This window comes from Patella vulgata, chromosome 6, assembly GCF_932274485.2.
Source record: "Patella vulgata chromosome 6, xgPatVulg1.2, whole genome shotgun sequence".
NCBI lineage: Eukaryota > Metazoa > Mollusca > Gastropoda > Patellidae > Patella > Patella vulgata.
Window position 1 is genome coordinate 9,551,983 of NC_065884.2, and position 12,487 is coordinate 9,564,469.

At 34.2% G+C, this 12,487-nt stretch overlaps 1 protein-coding gene across 1 annotated transcript in view; it reads right to left on the reverse strand.

The window, feature by feature from the left end:
- LOC126825135 (CAP-Gly domain-containing linker protein 1) overlaps window positions 1-12,487 on the reverse strand; it is a 49,432-nt gene that overhangs the window by 19,197 nt on the left and 17,748 nt on the right. The window contains exons 4-9 of the mRNA XM_056102042.1: window positions 8,744-9,362; window positions 7,773-7,998; window positions 2,696-2,758; window positions 1,719-1,817; window positions 736-881; window positions 189-249 (exon numbers count right to left, since the gene is read on the reverse strand). Coding sequence (XP_055958017.1) covers window positions 189-249; window positions 736-881; window positions 1,719-1,817; window positions 2,696-2,758; window positions 7,773-7,998; window positions 8,744-9,362 — 1,214 coding nt within the window. The remainder of the gene's footprint in view (window positions 1-188; window positions 250-735; window positions 882-1,718; window positions 1,818-2,695; window positions 2,759-7,772; window positions 7,999-8,743; window positions 9,363-12,487) is intronic.

A 12,487-nucleotide genomic window follows, 5' to 3' on the forward strand; every position in this document is an offset into this window, starting at 1 on the left:
AAACCACACCTTTTTTTTTAAAAATAAGAATAACACCTGCAACCCATACTACAAATTATGCTAGGTTACAAAGGTACTATTGTTAATATTTTCAGTTTGGTTTTAAAAAGAATAGCAAAACTGAGAATTGTATTAATAATGATATTCTACATGTGAATTTGAATTATTCTAAAAAATCTGTTCCTTACCTCTAAATCATCTTTATCTATTACCTCTTCTTCTATCTGAAATTGTAAATCTTCACATTTTCTGAAATAAAACAACATAGAATTTCTATTATATCATTTTGATCACTGCTAACATTGATTAACCAGCGATTGCCATGCAAGATACGGCCTCATTTTGCAAGAGATTGATTGGGAACAAGCTAAAACAAAAAAAGGGATTTTTCGTACTATCAGTGGCCATAATCCAGGGGCCATAATATCAAAAGGAACTAAGATCTTTGATAAACATACCTTTCAAGTTTCATCAAAACTGAATAAAAATTGGGACCTCTAGAGTGTCCACAACCTTGTTATTACATACTTTTACAATATTTGCATGCGAGGGGCGGCCATTTTGTCTGGCAGTTTTGGTTGGCCTCGACGGTAAGATAACAACATCAATCTTGATTTAAATTGACCAATAAGTGCTGTTTGCAATGTCGAAGACTGTGAATGATATTGAGTTAGAGACTTGGTTTTGGAAATACATATTTTAAAAAAATGTGCAGATATCTTTAATACTTCTTACCTTTTTTCATCCTCTAATTGTCCCTTTAAACTATTATTGTCTTTTTCTAAGGCTTGTACTACAGCTCTTAATTTTAATATCTGTTCTTCCATTTCATCTTTATATCTATCTTGACCGGTACGTAATGATGTTAGCTGTATCTCCGCCTACATAATAAAACAAGGAGAGAATTGAGGTTTAACATCCACTTAACACAGACTAGGTCATCTTGGAATTAACACATGGTTCAATTTTATCTCAATAATTCGCTTGTGCGTAGGCTCCTTTAGCAGCGGGAGAAAACCGGAGGACCCGGAGAAAACCCACGAGGTTGGACAGGCGATCCTACTCCTTGTCACATACAACTGGACAATTAAAACCACGCCAGTTGACTCAATGACAGACATTATGATACACCATGCACACACTAACCTTTCGGCCATGTATAGAAAGTGGTTAGAAATTATACAGTAGTCGTTAATTGGAAGGTTTGTGATTAGCTGTAAAAGATGTCACAACTGGTGTAAGAGCGTGAGTCTTTATAACAGCCATCACTATCGAATACACAAACCTATACAATACTGGAGGTAATCATTCAATAGTCAAGGTTTTAACATCTAAGTGACTTAACACCTTTTTCATGACTACTGCCTGATTACTAACAATTTTAAATAACTAATAAACATTATGTATATAAAATGACGTCTTTGATCTGCTAGTGTCGTATATTCATTTATAAAAGTTATTTATAGCTTAGTCAACGATATCAACTTTACAGTGCAATTGGACCTCGCTTGTTCATCACAAAGGAATGACTGGGTACAGTTTCCTTGTCAGTACCCGAAGCACCACCCCTGACAAAGGAGAACCAGGCTTGAAAAATCCTGAATGCTCTTCTCGACCTATACAGGGATGAGAACTCCAGACATTCTATTAGATTGGCCAGTGCTCACAGAGACCCATTTTAATCTAAAAACAATTTTATATCACCAAAATTTAATTACATCATCAACTTGTGCAGCAGCTCTTGCAACCTCAGCTCGTTCCAGATCACGTTCTCGTAACAACTGTTCAATGTGATCTTCTTTTTCCTTCAGAGCTTTCTAAAATTATCAATAAGGACAAACAATCAGTGAAAGTATCCATTGCAAAAAATTATGTTTGAATGACCAGCCAAAATCCATTCTTTGAAAAAGAATCAAATCAAAAGTACATAGTCAAAAAACTATTCAAATTCATTAATTTGAACTTTAGTTATCACCATTTAAAGTTTACACTGGTTTCCATTGATTTCTCATCCCCATCTTCATGTATCTTAGGCAAAAAAAGTAATAATAATTTTTTGAAAAATAAAAATTTAGCCAATACTTTCTCAAGAATTCTTTTATATGGGATGTCACGTATGTGCTTACTTACAGTCTTGTGCCTAAAATTAAGTATTTTTTAGAACTGATATCTACTACTACACAATTCATGAAACAGAACTTCCAACACAATTAGAAGTGATACAACCTATATTTTAAAAGTAAGCTTTACTGTAAAAAGCCTTAAATATTACTAATGGTCGCATTGGGTAATTTATCCAGCTACCATGTCCAGTTATAAATGTGAGAATATTAAACAAAAAGATTAAGAACAAGGATTAGACCCACAAACCACAGGACTGAAAAACCCATAACCAACACAAGGAAAAGGGAGAACATCTTCATTAGCTTAATTTAATTGTGCTGCTAATCAACAAGGATCATTATTATAGGCAATAGGTAAATGTATCCCCTTCCGTCTTAAATTTACAATAAAACTATTTTATAAATCTACTAAACATAATTTCCTCAAATTTATTTTCTAAAAATCCTCAAAAGTTTTAATTTGGAAAAATATTTTTTTCTTAAATATCTAAATTTATCACAAAAAAAACCCCAACAACTTTACAGCAAGGGGAGATAATCGATAAAGGGAGGTAAGTACATGTACAACTCACCTGGAGTGCTGATGTACTGGTATTAACAGAAACAGCTCCAGGTCTTTGGGCTGCCTTGGTGTTCTATGATTAGGGGTTACAAGTTGAATATATAAGTGTTAGCATTACATATATAGATATAGAATATAGAGTAGTCATAAATATAAACAAACAAAAAAATATGTCACTTCTTCTACATGTATATGAATTTCGTGATCTAAACCTCCAGAATAACTGCCATCTATAGATATGTATTTGGCATGAGAGAGAAAAATAGGGTTTAACCTCCAATCGACACAAACTAGGTCATTTCAGGACAAACATATGGTTTAATTTCAATAATTCTCTTGCCCGTTGGGGTCTTTAGCAGTGGGAGGAAACTGGAGGACCTGGAGAAAACCCACGAGGTTGGACAGGTGACCCTACTTCTTGTCACGTACAACTGGGGAATCTAAACCACGCCGGTTGACTCAATGACAAACTTTATGATACAGCGTGCACATGCTAACCATTCGGCCATCCAACCCCCCCACCCCCTGTGGCATGAGGATTGACCAGTAATTTTGGGACCAACATCTGGTAATATACAATGCTAAGAAGGAGAATTGTGCAAGCAAAGCTGTAATACACTTCATTGAATTCCACTGTCAAGGGTTCTTGTCCATACAACTAGGGAACGTTTTCAATGTCAGGCCAGCAAAGTTCGAAACTAGAAAATATTAATCCATAATCCAATACCTTTATGGTTATACATGTACCATCCCTTCCCCACACCTACCCCACCATTGCACAGGAGAAGTGACATACTTTTTTAGACTTTATATTGATTAAAATTAAACACATTATTTAAATAGATACTAATGGTTACAGAGAAGGAATAATTAATTTCATATATTGTCACACTTTACATCTTTGACCACTAAAATAAGTTATATATTTGACTCATTGTGTTAATTACTGTCATTTAGATTATAAAAATGACCGATTCTTTAAATGTATTTTATTGTATGATTTTTTAAAAGTATTTATTAACATTTTTAAAAAGCATGAGACAAAGTAGGTTTAATAAATAATGGTATAAAAATTTGTAACCTTGATTAAATAACGTAATAAAATTTATAACGATAATTAGTCTTAATCACTCCAGCCGCCTTCGACAACAAATATTAGTTTGGACAATAGTCACCATTGTGTGTATGTATAAATGTAACCAGCTGTATAGCAATCTATGTGTACAGCTAAAACAATGACTACTAGAAAAAATAATGTTCTCATTCCACCAGTAGACAATGCGAATATCAGCACTTTAATTGCATTTAAAATACAGATGTGACGTCATGCTTTGATGTTGGCGTACCATTATTGCAAATAATGGTACAGGCAATGTGCCAAGTGTACAATATTTATACTAGTTGAAATATTGGACCCGCGTGATGTATTTCATTGAAATGCAAGTGCTAGATTTTAAGTTGTTTAATGGTCTCGTGGCAAGACATTGCGTAATATGTGCAATATCAATATATTACTTAATGTCTCGCCCTCGCCTATTAAACTACACATATATGACACACGGGAAACCCGTTTATCCAGACCCACATTTGTGGCAGTTGAAGCCATTGAGACTTTATTTTGAACTAACATGCATATTAAACTACATGTATAAATATATTTGAAGTGAATAAGATAAAACTATATTAAAGAACAAGAGAGATCATGCTATTAGCATTAACTATTGTTAAAAACTATTTAACTATGCATACATTTTTATTATTATTATTTTAAAGCTTCAAGTTTTACTGTGTAGTTGGAATTTAATGAATGTTACCCTTTAAGGATATGAAAAACGAAAGCGTTCATTCGAAAAAATGCTTTCTTCTACTTTTAAAATTGTGTCGGCAGATTAAAGCCAATTACTAGGTATACTGTATCACTACATATACATACATGTAACATATCTGATTTATTTTTACCCTATTTTAAGAGATTCTGCTCAGTTCTTGCCACAATCAATTATATTCAATCGCATATTGCATAAGCAATGTTGTAAAAAATACACACCTACTTTTATACATACCTCAAATGAAGGTCTATTTTTGTAAGTATCTCAAATTTAAGGTCAATTTTAGTAAGCATCTCAAATTTAATGTAAATTTTTGTATCCAAATATTAAGGCTCAAAGTCCTTATTTTTTTAAGTATCTTAAAATTGAAGGCCTATTTTTGTAAAGGTATCCCAATTTAATGGCCAACTTTTGTTAGTATCTCTACTAAGGCCTACTTTTGTACGTACACATCTCAGAATAATTGTACTAGATATTAACTCATAACTCTGGTTTTAACATCCTACTTTTAAATATGACTATAACATTGGGTATTAATGGAGTTCGAGAAGAAGCAGTATATAACATTAACATTTTTAATATATCATGCTTGTTATTATAACTGGTGTATATAAATTAAAATATATAGGGGTTATTTGATATAGGTATAATAGAGGGTTTAATTTAAACAGGTGTTATTTCAAGGTGAATATAACGAATTATAACTTGGTGGTAACAACATGCCGCTTACTAATGTCATATATCCATTATGTTATTACATACACGCTATATAAAATTACTTGATACAGAGAAAAGCTGTGATCTGAGGGACATTGAAAACAGACCGACATTCAACATTTGATTATTATTCTGGTTTTATGAAAGAAATGTATATGGGTTGTGTGTAAATGAACTGTTCAAGAAAATATTACTTTTCGATGTTAAGACAGATGATTTTCTTTAAAACTACCATATGAAGAGTCCCGGGGAAGAACGATCTAAGTCACTTTTTCAACGAACCCCGGTTAATGGCGCCATGTGGTAGCAAATTGTATAAGCTTTCTGTGGAACAATCAATTTCAGGTAAAAAAAACAATCGGAGTCGCATCAAACCAAGGCCCTTCTGAAATGGCCTCCCGGACAAATACAAGTCCATCGTATTTATTTGACCTTAATTTGGCTGAAAAGTGGAAGTCAGTTTTTGTACTGGTAATTATGATTTGTATTAAACATCATTTTGAAGTCGTAATTAAACCCACTCGTTGTTCTGTTCGCGTCAAGCATTCTCGTCTAAAAGTCTGTTTTGCCTTTTATGTGAAAAGACAAAAATGTGACTTAGATCGTTCTTCCCCTGGACTCTTCATATGTTATCCGCAAATGACTCAACACACTTTCAGTCAATGCTTTCCATCTTGATCGACCATCAACAGGATCCAGACGAAAGTAACTACTCAGTTAATAAGCCAGTGCAATACTCACTGAGCCAACTTAGCTCCAAATTTTGACCAGTAAAGAATATTTTGTGAACAGTTCATTCATCTACAAGCATGAATTAAATACAAGAGTTTATACTGATGTTTTATTTAAATTGACTATTATCTACGTTCTGTCTAAATGTTTTATACTAGATAGATAATTTATTGTCTAATTCACTGTAACCCGGGTATCATTTAATCTTGTGTATCTAGCCTTAATTCCTTTCACAATTGTTTAATATCAAATATTCGTTAAAAGTTCGTAAAAATCATTTTAGATAGGTTGCCAGGCAACGAAACATACGCCCACAGCAGCTATATCGTCCGGGCTGTCAACAAGAGTTGTCACATATTTTTACTTTTTTCGGTAATGAAACATTTATAATACATTAAAATCTGATTAAGAGTACACATTAAGTAATTATCAGAAAACCATTAGAATTTGTTTGGTTTTTATAAAGTTCTACCCCATGCTAACGTTTAGTATACAAAACTTTTAACATCATGGATTTAGCTGTTCCAGTCATAAAGATTCTTGAAAATCAATATACTTGTTTGTCTCAAGATCTTAAACACTGTGTATAAATTTAAAGTCAATCAGATATTAACTTTAGCCTCTAGAGTGTCCACAAGATTTTTCAAAGTGATCAAGGGCCATAACTCTGGCAGTAATTATCGGAAATCGCTGAAAATCAATAGACTTCTTCGTCTCATGACCTTAAACACTGTGTATACATTTAAAATTAATCGGATATTAACTTTAGCCTCTAGAGCGTCCACAAGATTTTTCAAAGTGATCAAGGGCCATAACTCTGGCAGTAATTATCGGAAATCGCTGAAAATCAATGGCTTCTTCGTCTCATGACTTTATACACTGTGTATAAATTTAAAGTCAATCGGATATTAACTTTGACCTCTAGAGCGTTCACAAGATTTTTTGAAGTGATCAAGGGCCATAACTCTGACAGTAATTATCGAAAATCGCTTCTTCGTCTCATGACCCTAAACACTGTGTATAAATTTAAAGTCAATCAGATATTAACTTTAGCCTATAGAGCGTCCACAAGCAATTGTGGACGCTGGACCGACGGACGGGGGCGACAACAATATACAACCCCATTTCAATGTGGGCGTATAAAAATAACTCAAAATCATCTAATTTTTACTAGTGTTTAGTTTAAAGCTGACTGATTAATTTTGATAATGAGTGTCCAATTAACAAAGTGTTTAATTTCCTGACCACTGTTCAAAAATTAATCATTATACATCAATAACCAATTGGGTTGTTTATTTTCTTACAGTGAACAAGAAATTAAACGCTTGTAAATTGGACACTCTTTATCGAAACTGAATGGTCAGCTTTAAACTGGACATAAGTACAAATTAGATGATTTTTGGTGATTTTAAACCATTTTTACTAATTTTTAAACAAAGATTTGATATTGAATGAATGTGAAAGAAATTAGTGCTAGATACACAAGATTAAATCACACCCAGGTAACAGTGTAATCTTCTAAGGTTTTATCTATGTATGATTCTAAATGAATTTAGATTAATATTTATTGAATGTCGGTCGGTTTATATTTTAGTGACAAAATGAGGCTATTTATACATTTGGTGATCAGATCGAGTCGATTTTAGCTTGGGACATCAATCAAAAAACAACACCTATATATAATGAGGACAGAAGCGTGATCAAAAGGTCAAAAGTCAAGTGTCGACATTTCAATTTCACAAGACGATGAAAATACTTGAATAGAGTGTAAACTAAAAAAAATGGCTGCATCAGTAAGCCGGCAAGTACCTTGTTTCCGAGTGTGGAGACCCCGAGTCTTACCCGACTTCGTGAAACGCTGGATACGGACGAACTGATGGAACTAATGGAGTCCTGACTACCACTTCGCTCACGTGTTCCGCGTAAACTTGTATTCAACGATCTAGTCATCTGATTTGGTATATAATTGGCAGTAATTTTCATCACTTTGTGCACTGGAGCAAATAATCCAAACATCGGCTTGCATTCAAAATACCTGAAAAAAAAAGTTCGAAAGTATTGATTTTATTCATTCAGAAATGTAAAATAAGAAGAAAATGGGCGAGGGTCACAGAGACTGACAATTTTACTTTACACTTGATACATGTAACTTGGGGCAATGTTTGAAAATAACAAGAGAATCATGTTAGAAACGCAGCCTATTAATTAACTAGTCGTGGTACAATCACACATTATTTATTGAACAACTGGGTGTATCAAATGAAGTCAAGATTATCAGGTCTCCTTAGCTAATATTTTTCAATAACTATGCGATATACTACGTTAAGAGTATTCATCAATCTGATTAAAATACAGATCTATATTTTTTCTTTCTTTTTTATACTTTCAATGGCCTCTACTACATGAAGATCTGACCAGTTGTAGTGGCAGGTCGCATTGGGTCATACGAGTGGCTTTTGACCCTATCATGTCAGACATTTGATTAACCAATCAGCATTGATGTTTCTAGTGGAATACCCACAGTTCTGTGCATCACATGCCAAGAACTCGTTGCAAAAGACCATTTCATTGGCTAATCCCTCACATCAATCTGAACGCCAGTTATATAACAACTCTTCCAGATCCTAGTGTAGTAAAGACAACTAAAATGAAATTTTGAACTATAAAGAACGAAACAAAATAGAATCTGTGTTTTAATCAGATTGGATTATTCATCAGTGTGTGACAGTTTGTCAGATACAGCTGGACCTTAATTATCAAGTTCTATGGACGATTCTAACCTTTTTCCTGCGACAGCACCATCATTTTTACCCATCTGTTCATCCAACTCAACACCAGCCCAATCACCTTTAGCGAACTCTGTCTCTCCAACAAATCGTAGTACACCGGTCTTCGATCCACTCACCAGAACCCGATCACCAATCTTAACCCCTGCTGTCCTTCCAGGGGCCGGGGTCGATGTGGCTTTAGGCACTGCTGCTGAGATTGAATTATTGAGACTTGAGGAAGACGCCGAGGTAGTTTTACTAGATGTACCTAGTCGAGATAGGGGTCGATGTGGTGTGCTCATGGGCAAAGCTCCATTCGTCATCCCAGATGAATCCCCAGCAGAATCTCCAGGTTTTGGTGTCGAAGGTGGAACTGACATTGGTTGTCGAAACAACTTACTAACGCGTGAAAAAACACCCTTCATCGGTTCACACTGAAAGTACTTAATGCCATTAATGGAGCCGTCATTTTTTCCTGTTGGCTGATCAAGAACAATACCCGCCCAATCTCCGGGAGCAAACTTTGTCTCTCCAATAAATGCAATTCTTCCCGGTTTTGTTCCTCCCACCCACACACGATCACCGATTTTAAAATCATCTGTAGAGTGGGTATCCGATGTACATTCAGGGCCTACAGAAAAATATACAAAAATAAATCAATATTTGTTTAGCAAACATTTTCAAAATTTGCTAAAAAATTAACTAAGAAAAAGAAAACGTAACTGTCTGAAATTACTTGAAGTTTATCTGTGTTACAGTTATTACAGATCAATACAGATCCATACTCCTGAATCACATGCATCAGAACAAATTTCTATTGAATACTCTTTTCCCTGGAGGTAGGCCATTAACTTCCATTATCAAATTGAGCATTATTTCATGTTGGTATACAGAGGTCTTAAATACAATGTTTTTAATACTGTATATGATAACAATAAATACTCTAGAAGTATGTCACAATATATTATTCCGCTTATACATTAAAGATTTTTACCATAAATGGTCAAACATGCACCGGTATATGAAGAAATATAAAATAAATAGATATAATATGCGTAATTTTATCTATTATAATAAATGTATAATCAAAATACAGATGTGACCTCATCCTTGGTGTAGCAACATGCCAGTCGTAAATTATTTAAACTAGAAGAAATGCATGTGTAGGATAGTGTATATATTTGAAGTTGTTTAATGGTCTTGAGCAAGACAATGAGTGATATATTGATACTAATGTCCTCAAGTATCGGGTCTCACTTTTGACCATTAAACCCCACCATACATGTGATAAGTATCATAAAACACAACATGAAAACTTATAAACTAATAAATACAATAACTAGAAAATTACATGTATAACATAACCATCTACATGCAATTATTCAGAAATCCATTTTCTTTAACCCTTTAGCGCTTAGACTTCCTGAAACCGTTCTATCTAGGGCTTCTTAGAGCACCTGTCAGGTGAAAAGCTGCGACGCAAGCCAAATGTTCCAATAATACAGAAATCTATTCGCATATCTCTGCTGATCTGAGGTGATCTGAGGAACAATAGTTTTGGTCTTTTCAGGAATGTACCGGCAGTCCTTCACGTTTAAGGAGCGCTTTCGCTCTTGCACCTCCCGACGCACCTCGACTTAACTTTGGGAAAGTCATTAAATACACTCGCAAATTAGCTAAATCGCTCTCCTAAATATTTAGATTCATAAACTACCGTACTTGCAGTTTTTGTTTATTTTTAAAACTGCATATGTTTGAGTATAATGACCTCCTCCGAGCAATGAACGTTACCATGGTAAAACTAAGGCTCCCATAATTATTCACCAAATATATTGAATGCTGATGTAAGGCTCGTTTTAATTGGATAGAAGTCTAAAATCAGCCAATAGAATTGACAGCCTAATATGTCGCCCGATGCTGATGGAGAATATCCGCAGGAATGATAGAATGGCACGTCTAATAATAACATTACGTTGTTTAAAATGTTTTCATGTACCTCTTGTCCTATTGGCAGTGTGTATTAGAATCAATACCTCTGGAAATGATCAGAACTGTCAACTATGCAACGTTTTTAAATTGGAATTACTGGAGGGCAAATGGCTGGCCCCGAGTTCACAAAACATTCTCAGACTAAAGTTACGAATTTACTCAAAATTGTTTGCCTTATTTTAACTAAAATATAGCCCTTTATAAAACTTTTGTTGTTTTAATGTAAAAAAATACATCAATAAGACACTATGTGCAAAGTTTTGTTTCTGAATCAAAAATATTTCTAATAAATAGTGATTAAAAGTTGAGTAAATTCTTAACTTAAGTCTGAGAATGCTTTGTGAACTCGGGGCCTGGAGTTTTTTTTACGGCTCAAGCACCATTTTGTAAACGTGAACGACTGTACCGGTATTCTCTAATTTCCTTCAAGGAACTGGTATCTATCTATCCTAATATTTGTGACTGTCGTTTGTCTGTCTGTTTGGGGTTGGCGGCTACACTAGGTCTGCCCCGAGTCTGAAATTTGGGGTATAGGGGTAGCTCGGACCGGGGAGTAACATGCCAGGTGGCGTTAGTCTACCACTTCCGGTTTCGGGGTAATGACCCGCGAGCGAAGCCGGGCATTCTTCTAGTAGTCAATATTTACATGTACTAAGTGCTAAAGGGTTAAATTAAAATGTCTAAAGATAGGTTGCCAGGTAACAAAACATACGCCCAGAGCAGCTAAATCGTCCGAGCAGTCAACAAGGGTTGTCACATATTTAATCGTTTGTAGGTAATGGAAGGAATCTGAAGATAATTTCATACAGATCAGATTATAATTTTCGTGAAAAATTGTTGAAATTTGACAGCTTTTTTTGTTTTACTAATTTTTAAATATAAATTTCATACAGATCTGATGATGACTTTTGTCGTTCGAGCGTTCACAAGGTTCAAGAAAGTGAAACAAGGGACATAAATCCCGGAAATTGAAATTAAATAGGCTTCTTCATCTCAGTAATGTAAACAACAAATCAATTTCAAAACAATCAGATGATAAATGTAGTCTGTAGAGTGTTCACAAGAAAGTGTGGACGATAAACCAACGGCAATATATGGCCACATTTCCATGTGGGCGTATAAAAAGGGGTCCTAGATAAAAAGTCATGAAATTAAACAGTTATATATTCCTCATTATGTTTTGTTTTTTTTAAGAAAAAAACTAATTTAAAATTTTTGTCAAGATATACATAAGTTACTTCTTTGGTGCTTAAATGTGAGGCTTGTCATGGTTGGAAATATTTGCAATAAAATGAAAAGTAATTGAAAAATAATTACATTTTCAATACTCATTACTTTCAAAATCTTTTACTATTCATATTTACAAAATCAGAATGTGTAAACCATTACCATTACCCCAGACCTGTTTTCTAATGTTTTTTGTAAGTAAAAGCTTATAATATATACAATGTATACACATTGATACCATACCACTCAAAATAAAAACATGGCTACCAATAATAGTTCTTCGGAGAGGTAGTAAAAATACATATTTACCAGCAGAGAAACCCTTCATAACGACCCAATACCAAAATCAAATTGATAGCCATTACATTATCCAATTATAAAATACCTCAAACGTCCCAAATTATTTTATGGCTAAATATACTTGTATACCTCGTAAACTTTGAACTGCTGTCTTGGCGTAACGCTCAGCTTCGTCTGCTGAGAGACCAGCTGCTCGAGCACTTTTAGCTAATGCACCTAAATAAATATATAGGATGATAA